Here is a 16,183-nt window from a genome sequence, read left to right as displayed (position 1 = left end):
GCTTAAGTACTACCAGAAATTTTAGACCGTACAAGTTATCGGAACAAGAACAAATATGGCTAGGTGAATGTTGATATTGATGTAGAAAAGCTGGCGATATCTTCAAAACATTGATTAATATCACCTTGATGCCCAATGTCACTTTTACCATTTTGTTTTTATTTACAATTGAAAGTATTGTACCGAAAGTATTGTAAGTGCAGCAAAGCCATATTTACAAGTGCAAAGTAGAACCTTGCATAAGTTGGTTCTCTACAAATTGTATGATCACCATAAAGCAAATGTTTAATGCTATATACAGTAGGGCTATATGGTTTAATGGTTTAATACAGCAGCTATGCATAAAGGTTCATACCCAGTTAGAATTTATAACACAACCTAGAATGAAAGTAATAATAGCTGTACAGTGTAGCTCACATGATTTTAATAAAATGAACATTATAACAAAAAGAAATGGAAAGCTGTGGTGCACCACAAACCCATTTCTAGAATAGATGTTGCATGCATTATTGCAATTATGTACAAAGGTTCACATTTAACTCTGACTATGTCTATATACAGAACAACAGTTTAAATTTGACTAAACTCAGGGTTTTTCAGCAGACACTTTGGTTCTAACCACTCAATGGCAGGCTTGCAGGGCATGAACAGACATGTGAACTCTTGAGACAAGAGTAAATAAAAGCTTAGGTATTGTAGACAACACACTTATTAAACCCTTTAAACTGCGTATAATCAATCGGTGGTATCATTAATTGAAAACAGCACAGTACTCCCTTTACAACAAGGAGATGCACCACTAATGGGCAAATATACAATACTGGATTCAAAAACCATATTTTTTAACAAGATCACAATCAATTTTAATGTTTTATTTAACAGTCCTCTGCTGGTGTGACTATGATCTCTGGTAGTGACTGTGGTGCTGCTTGGCAACTCTGCGTTCGTGAGGCCATGGCCCACGCCTTCACTGCTATGTCTAACTGGGGAGAGGATGATGTCTGTAATGAAGAAGATGAGGAGAGGTGTTGCTTTCTGAGCAGAATCAGATGAGGGTTTCTCAGTAAAGTATGACACAACATCCAGCGCCTCCTGGCCTTGCTTTTCACAAGGGGTTCTGCAAAAAAAGTTAAAAGTCATTAAACTTTAAATGAAGCAAAAAGAAGAGAAAATTAGCTAAACAAATGCAATAAATTCATTTTATGGAGGGTACTAGTTTGGTCACAAGCTTAGTGTGTCATAGATAGCAATCAGGTGGAATAAGTAGGCTATATATTTAGCGGATTTTACATGCCAGAACTACAGACACCATCACACACACATACACACACACACACTACCGACCAGATGGCATGTTGCTGAATGTGGAGTATGTAGATGCTGTGTCTCTCTCCAGCTTATTGGAGATCAGCAATTGGCAGAAACACACCATGACTGGATTGCTATGATAGTGGTCAGCAAAGATCATGCCAATCCAAGTGCTGTAGCCTGGAACAGGTGGGAAATACTGTTAGATCCACTCACCTTATATGAGAAAGAGCGCAGCATTTACAGCATATACATTTTATATAGGCTATATTATTGTAATTTTGTTTATTTATTTCATTTTTATTCTAATTATTTTGATGTATATTAAATATGAATTATATGCTACAACCCATAGCTTTTCACACGCTTACTTCTCAAGATCAACAATGATGACAGAGGTTACTAGTCCTGGTGCGAAACTAATACAACAGTGATACACTTATAAATACCTGCTGGTTTATGTGAACTTTCTCTGACATATTTCTGAGCTCAGTATTCCAGATGTCGTTTTTTGACAGTTATCACAATAACTTCCTGTTCTTGTCTTGAGATACACAGTGTGCTGACGCTTTGTGAAATGCTGCCATCACATGGAAGTCGTTCTGGATGCAAGCAGCTGATCGAGTGTTTTATTTTGTCTTGCACATGTTTTCGATTGAATTTAGACTCACCGGCGTCCATGTTTTCATATCCTCTCTGCATGATGGTCCGGTCTATGCGGGAAACCAGCCATGTTCCTACAACCATGCTGCAGAGCAACCTAAAGATGCAGTTGCTGATCCCCATCACAACGTTGTAGAAAAAGAAGAAGTAGTTGAAGCAGTGGAACGCCTTCCTGAAGAGGAGAGGGAGGGGACACTGTGATCTTCAGCTACTGTACTGTACATTTACTTTGAATCATATTCACTTGTTCTGAAACACACTGTAAAATGCCATCACACAATCTGCCTGTTCCAGCAAGTATGAAGCCACCTTAAACTATTGAGTAAGTGAGTAAATGCAAGTTTTATAACTTCACCATCACATAATGTCCTCACGTCCACATTACACAGCTAATAATTTACTAATATTATTGATTTTTCTACTATTCTGTCACCACCACTTCCATTTCAACAGTTTCAGTGTTTGCTCACAAATAGAGGATCAGGGTTTAGTTCAGTGTCGATCTGATGGTTTTATGGCCCACACTTAATATATATACTGAAATATACCAACCTGTTGTTGAGAGCCAGAGGCTTTTGTTTATCTGTAGGAGATAGTTTGTCCTGCAGGAAGAAGATCTGAACCAGAGCTATCTGGAAAATCACCAGGCCGATCACTAAACTGATGGTCAGACTGAGAGACACACGATAAAAGCACAAATCAATCAGTCACTGTGTCAGTCTTTCAATCTAACCATTCATTCATATGCTATCATACATCAACAACTACAGCGACCGCAGCCTTACATGATGATTCCCAGGTTAGTGAGCATGCTAAGTACTTTTCCATGCTGTACAGGAAGAACCAGCCCATAGACCAAGAGCAGGGCAAACAGGAAGTGGACAAAATGAACAATCAGATAACCTAAGAAATAAAAGAAAAAGGGTCATGCAATTATTTCACACATCTGACATTTTATCACGCAAAATGCGAAAAAGAATAAATGTACAATCGTATTTTATGTAATTAGAAAAAAAATGATGCATATTCATGTTAGGAGGTTTCCCTGAATCCTAAAAAACATCAGAATAAATAAAATGATTCAGTCAAACTTTTCACTGCATTCAAATTTACACATTAAATGATAGAAATCTGCAGATCTTTTGCCTCAAATAATAGTATTTTGGAGTGAAGCTGCCTGTATGATGCTTAAGGTCAATTTACTGTATATTTTTCATAAATTTCACGACAAAATAATCCAATAAATTACAATTAATCACTGTCTTTTCAGACAGATATTGCTTTGTTTTCCTTCCTTTATGTGGGTTTGGTCAAAGGCATAGATACTACTCATTTTCTCTCATGACTAAATCTTGGTGCTGGTGTCATTTGTGGAACTACATGAAAAAAAAACTTTGGTTTGGGTCCCACAACACAAATCGAGGATGTCCTGATGTAGTTTACATCAGCTGCTTTGTTTTTTGTTTTGGAGACGCACTGTACATGTCAGTTGTTCTTGTGATGAAAAGCTCACCCCACAGTGTAAACGCTATTTGCCATCCAGAGTATCTCGCAATGGAAGCCTGTGAAAATCAATGAGAAAAATTGTTTGTGTATTTTTGGTATGAAGTGTGTATGAATTAAATATATGCCATGATATGAGAGGCCAAATAGAAGGAGATGCAAACGTTCGTTCACAGATGCACACAAAAATACTCATGTGTAGAGTATCTTTAGTTTATGCTCTACATATTAGAAACAGTCAAATGGCACTTTGGTACCTTCTGGTTGTTTTTTAAAGTGCTTTATAAATAAAGCTGGATTGGATTGGATTGGATTGGACATTCACTCATTTGAAATGTTCGGACACTCACAGATGTGTGTTTGGTTGAGCTGGTTTTGTTTTTGTGTAGACAATTAGCCACAACCAGTTCTCCTCTGTGGGAGCTTTGTTAAGATGGCTGAGAGCCAGAACCAAACTTTGATAACCATGTTGTGTTTTTGCAGAGCTGGTAGGATACAGTGGCTGTATACTTTGCAATATGTGGCCCCAAAATTTTCATAGACAGTGACACCCATCCTGACTTGCAAGCACAGTTAAACTGGGGCCAATGTCACACTTGTGAAAGCTGTGAGTGTTTAGTGCCAAGCTGAAATCTGATTTGCTCTGGAATCATCTGCCATTTGTTGTGTGTGTGTGTGTGTGTGTGTGTGTGTGTGTGTGTGTGTGTGTGTTACTTACAACACTGACAGCAGAACTAGGGTTGTGAAACTTTTCAGGAATAAAACCCCTCTGTCCTCTCCACAGTCTCTTCAAGTGTTTCCTATAGCATTAGTATACCATGTGATAACTGGTAGAGAATTCCTTTAGATTCACATAAACTAAACAGGTTATTTACTTTCTGATATTCATTATTCTTCCAAACATTTTACATTAACATTTTTGAAATGTTAAAACATCAATACATTTTGATATGTTTCATATTTTTCTAGGATCTCTTACCTGTAACATGCCAATACATGGAAAGTGTAGGCAACAGAGTTGAGACTTGCAAAGATAGTGGTAGTTAGCCAAGACTCTGCAAAAAAAAAATAAATTTAATAAATAAGACACTTTCATTTGTGTTTCATGAAATCTTGACGATCTTTATTTGTTTTTAATTTCTGGCTATTTCTTATATTGGAAATTTTCAAAATCAAGGATCAGGACAGATTTGGTGTAAACCATTCTAAAGACCAACTCACTCCTTGCCACGGCAATGAATTCCTCCAGCTGTGGTATCATGGCTCCCAGAGCTTCAGTCTGGTTACAAGAGGTAACCAGGTATTTTAGCGTATTCTTCCACTTGTCTATTTGGTCAAAAGCCACATTACTGAGACTGTAGTCTGCTAGAGTCATCTAGAGAAATTACAAAAGAACAAATGAATACAACTGTGCCTGAAGCAGACGCACAGATAGGTTGTTTGTGTAACATTTTCTGAAACAAAGCCTATGGTTGAGATATTTGGAATTAAAAGAGATGTCTTGCTGTGTCTTTACTGTGTATAGGCCTATAAGAGATATAATGACTGTGCCGATGATCCTGTTGGGGAACTTGAAGAAGGGGTCCCACTCATAAACTCGCCTCTGGAACCAGCTGAGTGGCTTACTGCAACACAGAAAGGTCAAAACCACCAACCATGTGTATCGCTGCTTTCAAGTGTTATCTGAATCCTGGTCATTTCTGTAACATCTGGAATCTTTAATGTTGCTTGAGTAGCATCTTCTATGTGACATTACGAATTTCAAGCCTTGACACTCCTCATCATCAATGCAGTTGAGAAACTGACTTGGACACTGAAGCCTACCAGCAGCACTTGAACACACCACACTCCACACTGGATTTCAATTTCAGGATACACTGAGCTGACTTGCAACACAATAGTAAAGTAATGCAATGTGTGTTTCTCAAATTCAGTTTCTGAAAATATTCATCTTACTCAAATCATAGTGAAATTCATGGCAAATCGTGCCTGAAATCTGTTACAAATATATTTTATGGTAAGTTTATGAAAATTATTCACATTAAAATGCTCATAATTAATGGTAAACTGATTAAAACATGCAAAAGTACTGGGTGTCATAACAGGCAATAGCACTGTAAATCTCCAGTTGTACAAAAAACAGCATTGGTGCATGTGTGGTTGAGTGTTTCTTCTACCTGTGCGAAGTTTTCCTCAGCAGTCTTTTAACATGCTGCACCTGGTGTAGCTCATTCAGCTCCTCAGGGTCCTGGCAGCAGATTCAGCAGATTCATTCTCACACAGAGTTTATTTTTCAGAAAATTCAGGGGACATAAAGTTATATGATCACTGCAGACCCTATGTTTACAACAAAATACGCCCTTTTATGTTTACAGCAAAAAGGGAGAATAAAATGCAACAGAAAACAAAATGTATCAGTAAATGTAATCTTTACATCATCAGATTTTCCCATAGGGTGAACATCCAGCCAAGGATACCAAAAATCGAACAAGAATCACTTCAGAGATTTTGTGCTTTAGCAAGGCTCACCTCCTGTTCCAGTTGCAGACGTATTCGAATAGCTTTAACCAGCATGTACACAAATCGACCCAAGAGGAAGACGAGGGAGAGGATGCAGGGCCACTGGACAATTATCTTCTGGTGTGGACCCAAAATCTTTAAAATCATACACACAGTGTAATCCATTCATTTATTTTTTCGGGAAGACACACTTTAACAGGCACATTACATGTTCACTAGCTGTCATGGGTTTAGTGGTCACCTACCTTACCATCAGGACAGGTGAATGTATCCCAGACTGTAACGATGATCCTACAAACAAGCATCAAGTCATTTATATAGGCCTAATTTGGATGTGTTTTTATATTACTGCAAGGTTCCGAAAAGATTTATTAATATTTATGTTTACATGATATTATTATGTTGCACCACTGGTGATATCATATAAGAGACCTTCTGCAGTACCAATCCACATTTTGTTTTATGTATCGTATGTCTGAACATATAACAAGAATGAATGTTTACCAGGACAGAGAGTAGAGTATTCCCAGCACAGCACCAGCTGCTCTGAAAGACGTCGACAGACAGGCAAAGAAAGGGAAATACACCAGGCCCACTTCTAAAGCTCCGACCAGGTACACTATAGCTGGGGAGAACAGTCAGGAAACATGACATCATAGTATGTATTTACTGTTACTGTACAGTAAAGATGTTTGGATATGACTTGTAAATGGAAGGAGTACCTCTGGCCCAGGGTGGGACCGTGAAGGGGATGTAACGCTCAGAGAAGAGCAGCAGGACGCTGCCGGACACCGCACCAAATGCAAACCCATAGGACCAACGGTTACTGAGGCTGCCTATAGTATCCAAAGGCCTAGGGCACATTAATGACAACATGTCATAAACATAAACAAAGCTATGTTGCCGATGTGGCTGACGAGCAGTTTGTTACTTCTACTTCTTCTTGACATATTTACTGTTGCTGTTGCCGACAAGACTTACACCACAATGGCAAAACGTCCCCCCAAGAAGGGCAGTCTACGGTCGATGTCCAGTCTCTGGGCTCTTTTCTGGAGGAATGAGAGCACTCCTACGATCAACACCTGGAAAACAATAAATCAATACATAATATATAAATCAACACATCAACAAATCTATTGGAAAAATATTTTGTTTGCATTGCTGCAACTCTGTGTGACAGTAGAAATAAGTTGACATATATTGTATGTTACAGAGGAAGAGGAAAAAGAAGGTCTGTGTGTATCAACAGTCATGTAAGTGGCCTATCAAAGTTTTCTTGATCAAACTGCCGTACCTGCTGTCATAATAAACAAACTGTAGTATTCTGCTACTGCAGTTTATGTTGCAGTTCTTGGTGTTCTTGGTGTTATATACAGTAATTCTGTTGTTCTTTATACCCACAATTTTCCAGCTTTGCTACAAATCTTTTCTTTGGAAGTTCTTCCTTAGCTAAACTGAGAGACAGATAGATGTCCTTTGCTTTACAGGTTGAAAAGCGAACTGACAAACTTGTGATTTTGGCTGATAAACAACTTGCCTTGATGTTCACTTCGGTGTATGGTAAACATAACAAAATGCCAGTTCTCACTGTTGTAAGAGAAGTAAGTCAGCTTTTTATTCTATTCTTTAAGTTCATACTGCAGGTTAAATGGATGGACAACTTACTGCTGGTATGATAGACAGGTGCAGGAAGAGATCTATAGAGATTCCATTTTGACAGTCCTGAACTGTGAAGACCCTGGAGAAACAATGACAATATGAACATGATGTAAGATAATGTTGGGAGGATTCAAAGCAGAAAAGAGGGTAACAAAATGAAATCGAATGGGATGGACCAGATGGACCTGAATGGAACAGAGCTCCATCATGACCTGACCTGAACAAGACTAAACTTAACTAAACTGAACTACACAAAAGATAACAACTGCACACACGTGGACATCAGAACAGACGAATGCATGTTTATGCAATCTGCAAATCATTAACATTTAAGAATATGAGCTCATAATGCTCTATTGATGTAATCCTTCCATTGCCATAATTTCAGTTTCAGGTTTGCTTTTCCTCTGTCTTGACTCAGAACTGCTGGAAGCAGGTTGTTAATCCCAAACTGTACCTAACAATACCACAGCCGACTGACAGCTGAGAGTAACAAAGTAAAGAGAAGCATCATAATGTTAGCGGCGATGAGCAGAGTATTTACAGTCTGTACTTACTCATGTTCCACTCGGTTTCTGATCATCCTTGTTGGTCAGTTCACTGAAGCCTAAAAGCCTTCTTTCTGCTCTACTGTAAAGATAAAGGAAGTGACTTTGGATTGATACCTCTTCTCCGTTTCCTGGTTTCAACCATGTGACTCACACGTATGACTTTTGACCTCAGAATACAACACTGTTTTATGTCCTCTCTTCACATGTGTGTGCATATGTGTCTTCTGCCCCTTTCTTCTTTTGCCAACACATTTGCTCTCACACTCTCTGTTTGTCTATATCACTACCACACACACACACACACACACACACACATACACACACACACACAAACACAAACATTATTGACTACTGTGTTACTCAGTATAAGAAGTGTAAACAATTAGCTTGCCCATAGAGATAACCAGCCGATCATTCACCTCCTGCCTGCACTTTACAAAGGAATGTCTCTCAGACTGTGTTACAGTAATCACCACATCACCTCTCCTTTCTCTTCCTTTCTCCTGGTATCAGTTTCATCGTAAAAACTAAATTTACTGGCCTGACTTTAAAAAAAAAAAATCTATTTGTATATATAGCATCTGTTTTACTTCTTCTTTATACATGATCCAGTCTTATTGATGTTATACTTTTCCTGAGATTTGGGTTTTATTGATTAAAAAAAGTACCACAATACGACAAGGATGATGCTTACAGCTGATTGACATTTATTACTCAAGGCATTTAATCAAAAACATTTAGAACAGCTGTGATCCAGCTGTTATTTCAAAGATCCATGTTGGACACATTATCCAATCTTGATTGGTCACTTTGGTGGTGACATCACTGCCTGTGCAGCTCAGCAGCTTTCCTCCTTGGTTATCAAAATGTCCATCTTGGTGATTCTGCAGAGAGAATCGTAGCGTTACGTGGCTGTGACTTATTCTGTTGAGCTCAGCTCAGTGTAGGTGCAAAAAGTGAAGCCAGGAGGCTCTTTTGGGAAATCCCACCTCATACAAGCTCATTGTGTCTGAGGTAAAGTCGAGGAACTGATAGTAGAGGGATGGATAAAGAGATAAAAGCCATCAGTAATGCTATTTAGCCACACTCCCAGCATGACTTTATGGATGGTAATGTCAGATGGTCTGTAAACCATGGACTGGCGCAAAATTTGACACAGACCCCCCCCCCCCCATGATAAATTGTAATACCTTTGGCAATCCCCTCACTTTTCATCTAGGACTGATTAGGTCAAATTTGAATTTGTCAAATACTACACTTTATGACCAAACACCAGATATTAGCATGTTACAATGCTAAACTTAGATGTTGAACATGATATACACTACACCTGTTAAAGATTAGGATGTTAATATTGTCATTGTAAGCATGTTGCCATGCTCATGTGAGCATTAAGCTCAAAGCACTTCTGTGCTCGTATCATCTCAGAGCTGCTAACATGGCTGCAGACTGCTGTAGTCTCTTATTAATACTGTTGACTGTTAGAAGGTTAAGAGAGAATATCAAGAGACAAAGATAAAGACACTTTAAAAGGAGTTCAGCCCCTGACATGACATCAGCAAGAGCTATACTTGACAAAAGAAAATTCAGTCAGCTATAGACTCTTGTTGAACCATCCATCGCTAGATTTAACTGAAAAGTATGTACAACTGTTTTGCCAGTATTTTTGTCACTCTACAAGGATGTGACTGTTATTTCCAGTAAAGACTGATGACCACTCACTCATCGCCCATAAACCAAAACATGAATAATAGGCCAAATTTGAAATCTTCCAGTCATATGAGTCAGCTGCTGTCAGTCAGAGTTCAGTTCTGTGACTCAAGTCTTTAGATTTTTTTTTTTCACCACCAGATGGCGACTTAAGCACCTTGTCCTCCACAAAGTCAACTTGGGTGTTGTGTGAATGCCATGAGAGAGGAGCAGCTGTGTGTACTCACTGTCTCTGGGCGCACAGGGTGCACTCGTTGGCATAGGTGTTCCCATCGCTGCCACACACAGGAGCAAGGTTCAGAGGACACGCCACAATCTCCTTCATGTTGGGACAAGACGGCTGCCAGACAGTTGAATATTACAACAATATTCTGCTCTGATAGAAGGGTTTTTGGTTGAAACAGGTTTAAATGATCCCCATAGCACTGTAGCTTCACTAAAACAATTCACATCAAAATACTGAAATAAGTTAAAATGAAATTTTCTCATATTTTTCTTCTGTTAGACACATGCACACACAGACACACACAGTGAGACAAAAGACAGTGCTATGCACACACTGTGTAAGTCAGGTTTTTTTCATCTAAGATATGTTTGTCACCTTTCTCATGACCTCTGACATCTCCTCTGCGTCTGTGAAAAAAAAAGCACATGACTTATAAAACCATAAATGTATAAATAATTAACCTCATACCTCATAAACAACCCACCTTATACGGAAAAATATCACTGGTGTGCAAAACTGGCAACACACATGCAGACTTGAATTACATGAGTGTCTCTGTGGCATATTCTTTTATAGTCCCTGATATCGATATATCTAATCTATTAATAAAAATATACTATAAAAACATAAGAGTATTTGAGTGCCTACTATAAAATACTGACATATGTTTTTACATGTGTGATAATCCTGATTGTCAATACATAATACATTTTACAGTGCTTATACAAAGTATGCAAACATGTATATTCCTATTTTATCTGCTTACTTTGGTTCAACACTGTAAGATAATAAAACAAGAAAATTTCCTGTCGGTGTAAATACTTTTTATAAGCTCTGTTTGTTTCATTCTATGGCATCTAAACAGAAATCGCTCAAAAGTTGTCGATAGACAAAAGATTTTAGTCAAACTAGAAGGCAAAAATACTTCAAATGGAGTGTTACCTGCAGCCACACAAATAAGCAGGAGTCCCAGGAGAGCAGCTCTTCCAATCATGATGTTGGTGGATGAATAACTCAGAGTGACAGGAACCTCTGAGTGTGTCTCTTTTTCACTGGCGATATAACTGTGTGTGGGGGGGTGTGTGCGCACGTGGGAACGCAGCAGGTGAAAATAGACACACAATCGCATGCACAATCTAGAAACTCATAGTCATCAGCACACATTAACACACACGCCCAAACATACCGTAAACATATCCTTTGTTCAGTCAGTAGCTACAAACTTCCATTAGACAAGCCCACATTAGCCTTTTTTTTTTGTATCTAGCACTCAACTACACAAAACTACTAGGGCACAAAAATGATCAAATAAGGAGTCATCATTCAAAATGTATGAATCTTTTTATTTATTAATGTAAAGAGTAGCTATACACAATGGGTAACAGACTGAAACTGTTGTTTAATACTTAAAAATGTAAACAAATAATAATATAGACCACAAAAAGAGAAAGAAATCACCACCTTTGTACTGTTCTGCATTTCTCTCTTTATCTCACTACTGTCTCTACTTTTTACTCATTTCACTCGTTTCTCTCAATCACATGTAATCCTTCATTCTCTGTTTCCAGTTTCAAACAAATCTTTTAATGCAGTGGTGTAGCATCGATTTGTCTGAATCATGTCTGTGTTCCAGTGCAGAGATTTGCTTTTTAAATGTCTTCTTGCCATGTACCCAAATCCCTACCTCTACATGTCTGAAACAAAAGGCTGTTAAGCCTGTAAAGTGCTCACATTTAACAGAAGGGTTAGGTGGGTTTTGGCTCAAACCCTCAGTGTTGGTATCAGGGTAAGCCTGAAGCCACACAAGTTATTAGATCCCAGAGATAATGGAAACCCCTTCCAAGATTTTGTATGACATGGAGCACCCTTAGTAACAATATGTCATCATTTTAAACCCTGGATATAATGATTTTTTTGGAATATAAAGCCTTGCAAGCACAACTCTAATTGACGTGGTCCCTGTTTATGTGTAGTCTGGCTTTTTGACTAGCTCTGGAAACATAATATGTATCTCAACCTCATGTGTAAAATCTGAGTTACTGACAGTACAGTTAACTTCACTGTGGCAGCGTATTAATGTGAACTGACAGAAAGATTAGAATTTGGCAACAACACTCGAAGATAGAAACAACATGTAGTCTAATGAAGACTGAATGACAGAGCACATGTATCACATAATATGTGCTTTAAGTTTTGAGCTGCTGAAAATGAAAAGAGGAGGATTACTGTAAGTGAGCTGATAGAAAAAAAAAAAAAAAAAAAACACTGAAATGAAAGCACAACTTAAACTTCACAAAACAGTTGCCTCCTCAAGATTATGCTGGTTGATTAAAGATACATATTCAGTTCCATTTTGGCACAGATACTTTTTGTTCACTCCACTGGTAACATTTTTTTTTACTTGACATCACACAATTGCTACTGTACATAATATCCACATCGCCACTGGCTCAGGTCTGAAACACTCTCATCATGCCCTCACACAGCTCATATGTCTAAAAGCATATGTTACTGGAAGAGGTGCCAACTTTAGATCCCATACAAGCACAGTAGCTGTGAAACTGACCCCTCCCCTTGTATGGGAGCTACAGAATTAGCTGCAAGAACATTTCCATCTTCCATCAATATCACATTTTTTACAACAGGATTTGGATGTAGACTCCACATGTATATATATGCGCCAGTAATCCAACAACAGTGAAGCAGAGTTCAGTCCTTTACAAGCTGATCTGACGGCATGCTTTGGCACACACACATAGAAGTGCTGATAGTCAAGGTGTGTTCGCCAGTGGGAAGCATGCAACATACATGTCCAATGAACTTTCGAAAACTCTTCAGCAATCTTTGGCTTTCTTGTGTCCGCTTTGATTAGCCCTCAGTTCCGCTTACAGAGGACGGGGCGAGGAACAACAAGCCAGTACAGGAGACTGTACATCTTGTACAGACATCAAGCAACCACATGTTTTTTTTTTGTTTGTTTTGTTTTAAAGAACACAGATCCCCCCCCCCCCCCCCAAAAAAAATGTTTTCATTCATCATCTCAACAAAAAGCTCCTTTTTGTGCTTTGATGTCTGTTGGTATCTGTCTTATACATTCCTTGGCAGCCTACATACATTGTTGTGTTTGATGGAGTGCTCAGATTCCTCTCTCCACCATGATACAGTATAGGCACTGTGCTGGACAATGTCAAGGACACCAAGAACAACAAATAAAAGAGACAACTTGGTTATCAATCTTAATTGTTATCCAAAAAAAGGAAAAAAAAAACTTCACAGAGGTTATATTCGTCAAGTAGAATTAAGTTATCTTAAAAAAATCTAATTAGTAAAAATTAATATCTTGCATGATAGCATGTTTCTGACTGAAATCACTTGGATTGAAAATGCTTTTATAAGATCACTTCCATTACAAAACAACTGCGCTTGGTAACGAAGTGAGATTGAGAGAAGTTTGACCCTGAATAAAAAAGTAGTCAGTCAGTCCATCTTTTAGCAGTTGGCAGTGAATGATCCAAACTTGGTTGTTTGTTTTATGCTGCCGTGATTTCACGATACAGAGTAGCACGTACACAGCCCCACTGACTACTGCTAACTACTTCTAGGATTGGGGATTAAAAACTAGAGATATTTCTTTCTATCATCCCCGATGCCTTGTCCATTTTCCAGTCTAACACAGCATTATAATCCTGCTGTAGCTTCAAGTGTTCTGAGTCTTTTTCTTTCTCTCTGTCCACCCAGTGAAGGAGAAGCACCAGTCTCCAACCTTCACAGGAATATCTTCTCATCTTAAATAAATTTATATATGTCTTGCATTGATTTGCATTGAGTTTTCATTGTTTCAGTGTCTGTCACGAAACCTGCAGTCTCTGCCTTTTCAAGAGGCTGTGCGCTTAAGTGCAGGTCCACTGAGAAATGATAACAATTAAAAAAGACTAAAAAATAGAAATAAAAAAAAAAATGAACATAGTTCGTCTCCCCCTCAGGTTAGTGGTCCATATTTTCTGGGGTCGGGGGAGGGTGGGTGAAGCATAACAACTCCCACTGATGGTATGTTGTGGAATCAGACGCAACTCTCCCTTGTCTTGTTGTCCGTGAGGAAGGAGTTTAGCTGGGAAAAGTCCACTACCACAGCATCTCGCTTGCTCAGATGGACGTCTTTCAAATGGTCCTCGTCACTTTGGTCCTTGGCGAAATTTACAAACACCTGCAGGGGGGAAAAGAGGAGGAAAAGGAAATTACTCTTTGCTTAAGTTGAAGATGAAACCCAATTATGGTCAGAGCCTTGGGTACATTTGCTTACTTGGTCTAGAGTGGTCTGAGAGACTGAGTAGTCCTCTATGCTGAGCGCCTCCTTGTTCTTGGAGAGCAGGGAGAAGATGCGGGCGAGGGAGGTAAGGGATGAGGGCAGCTGGTACTGCAGCATGTTGCGGTGTTTCTCCTTCAGTGTGCTGCCTGGCAGCTCCCGCTCAATGAACTCCATCACTGGCCGAAGGTCTGGGTCTGGCCCCGCCACCCGCAAGATGATGGTGTAGCCATCACCAAACCTGATAAGACAGAAAAGAAGGGTATTTCACCAAACTGGAAAATGAAGATAACTGTTTTTTTGTTTTTTATTTTCTCATGACATTTCTTGGTGCTTGACTTTCACTTGTGATATTTTTGCATCATAAATCTTTGATAAGTCTCAGCAATGTCTGTCTAATGTGGCATTTATCTTTTCTCTTGCACGTGGCACCCTTCTTCTTTTTATTCACATCATTCTTGTGGGCTCCATAAATACTTGAACTGCTGCATGTTTATGTGCTTTAAACACAAAAGCACTTAACAAAAAACTGAAAAATATCTCTGTATCTAGAATTATTATTACTATATATGACAGTGTTGTAAATTATCATACTGTAAGACAATTAGCCAATTAAAGATTTCTCATTTTAAAATTTCTTATACTTAGAAAGTGTATGGGTGTGCTATTGCTCTGGCGTGTCTTCCTACCTGTTTTTGAGGTGCTGTACGCTGCCAAGACAGCGGAACCTGCCATTGACCATGATGGCCATCCTGGTGCAAAGTGCTTCACACTCCTCCATACTGTAAACAATGAGAAATGAGGTAAGTAATGTTGGGAAAAATACATAAACGAAACAAAAAATAGTTCATGGTGTGTTGGTAGACATGGTTAACTGAATGGATGTAGTTCAGATGGCGAGTCTAACCTGTGAGAGGTCAGGACTACAGATCGTCCCTCTTTGATGATGCTGAGGATGGCGTTCCATAAGGCCCGACGTGCTTTAGGGTCCATGCCTGTCGTTGGTTCATCCTGTGAACAGGAAACAACAGATACTCAGCTGGTGCTACAGGATAGAATTGAACAAACAACCTGCTGTCTTTAGGAACCACTGCGGACCTGCTTTATGAAAAATAATTGTTGTTGTTTAGTTTCACTAACCAGAAACACAACAGGTGGTCCTCCTATGAGAGCGATGGCAGTAGACAGTTTCCTCATGTTTCCTCCACTGTAGCTGCCAGCCGACTTGTCCACATATTTGACCAACCCCAGCTTCCGGATGCCCCACTCTGCCACCTAGTGGGCAGGATAAAGATTTCAGTGTCATCCATAATATATAAATACACATATTTTTCATTAACATAGACTGAAAATGGAAAAACAAGACAACAAAAGTAGAATTGTCCGTCTAATAAACATATATAAAAAGATCAGCAAAATAAGACTAACAGAGTAAGTCATAGATAATACAGTAGGTTTATGCATGTGTGTAAGTGTTTGTTTGTTGCTGACCTCGCAGACTTCCTTCTCAGGCACTCCTCTCAGGATGGCGTAGAACTCGAGATGCTCTCTGCCGGTCAGCAGGTCATTGATAGCGTCAAACTGAGGACAGTAGCCCATGTTCTGATGCACTTCATCGATCTCTGTAGTTACACTGGAGTGCGATGAACACAAAGAAGAGCATGATTACATTTTACGGACAGCAAAAATATGTCAATATATTGTTTTTTTTTTCCCCTCACAAATCAAAGAAAATCTGCT

The 16,183-nt window shown here is 38.9% G+C and overlaps 3 protein-coding genes across 7 annotated transcripts in view; all 3 read right to left on the bottom strand.

Moving 5' to 3' along the window:
- Nucleotides 1-407: 407 nt before the first annotated feature.
- On the bottom strand, nucleotides 408-8,436 carry stra6l (STRA6-like). Of its 2 annotated transcripts, none has more exons than XM_023412672.2 (18): nucleotides 8,211-8,433; nucleotides 7,660-7,732; nucleotides 6,976-7,076; nucleotides 6,717-6,847; nucleotides 6,499-6,619; nucleotides 6,240-6,285; nucleotides 6,004-6,129; nucleotides 5,652-5,722; nucleotides 4,991-5,099; nucleotides 4,696-4,849; nucleotides 4,454-4,529; nucleotides 4,193-4,274; nucleotides 3,485-3,533; nucleotides 2,757-2,874; nucleotides 2,524-2,643; nucleotides 1,980-2,143; nucleotides 1,345-1,488; nucleotides 408-1,117 (listed from the first exon to the last, which is right to left on the bottom strand). In XM_023412672.2, exons 1-18 carry the CDS (start codon nucleotides 8,234-8,236, stop codon nucleotides 876-878), a joined length of 1,953 nt encoding a protein of 650 aa, XP_023268440.1. In that variant the 5' UTR covers nucleotides 8,237-8,433; the 3' UTR covers nucleotides 408-875. The 2 variants fall into 2 exon arrangements, with proteins under 2 accessions (XP_023268440.1, XP_087031864.1); XM_087175738.1 differs by having other exon boundaries at nucleotides 858-1,117; nucleotides 1,430-1,488; nucleotides 8,211-8,436.
- Nucleotides 8,437-8,888: 452 nt separating this feature from the next.
- spink4 (serine peptidase inhibitor, Kazal type 4) lies at nucleotides 8,889-11,229 on the bottom strand. The gene is made up of 4 exons (XM_023412728.2): nucleotides 11,083-11,229; nucleotides 10,516-10,547; nucleotides 10,142-10,254; nucleotides 8,889-9,088 (listed from the first exon to the last, which is right to left on the bottom strand). Exons 1-4 carry the CDS (start codon nucleotides 11,132-11,134, stop codon nucleotides 9,043-9,045), a joined length of 243 nt encoding a protein of 80 aa, XP_023268496.1. The 5' UTR covers nucleotides 11,135-11,229; the 3' UTR covers nucleotides 8,889-9,042.
- A 233-nt stretch (nucleotides 11,230-11,462) lies between these two features.
- Nucleotides 11,463-16,183, bottom strand: part of LOC111659723 (phospholipid-transporting ATPase ABCA1-like) — a 41,595-nt gene continuing 36,874 nt past the window's right edge. For all 4 annotated transcript variants that reach the window (XM_023412733.2, XM_023412734.2, XM_023412735.2 and 1 more), the window contains exons 44-49: nucleotides 15,935-16,076; nucleotides 15,584-15,718; nucleotides 15,351-15,454; nucleotides 15,133-15,225; nucleotides 14,441-14,684; nucleotides 11,463-14,344 (exon numbers count right to left, since the gene is read on the bottom strand). In XM_023412733.2, coding sequence (XP_023268501.1) covers nucleotides 14,201-14,344; nucleotides 14,441-14,684; nucleotides 15,133-15,225; nucleotides 15,351-15,454; nucleotides 15,584-15,718; nucleotides 15,935-16,076 — 862 coding nt within the window. In that variant the 3' untranslated portion in view covers nucleotides 11,463-14,200. The remainder of the gene's footprint in view (nucleotides 14,345-14,440; nucleotides 14,685-15,132; nucleotides 15,226-15,350; nucleotides 15,455-15,583; nucleotides 15,719-15,934; nucleotides 16,077-16,183) is intronic.

Source organism: Seriola lalandi, unplaced genomic scaffold (assembly GCF_002814215.2).
Source record: "Seriola lalandi dorsalis isolate HSWRI2012SDOR001 ecotype SW California unplaced genomic scaffold, Sedor1 jcf7180002054486, whole genome shotgun sequence".
In the NCBI taxonomy this organism is placed as follows: domain Eukaryota; kingdom Metazoa; phylum Chordata; class Actinopteri; order Carangiformes; family Carangidae; genus Seriola; species Seriola lalandi.
This window is presented reverse-complemented; position numbering and strand designations above follow the sequence as displayed.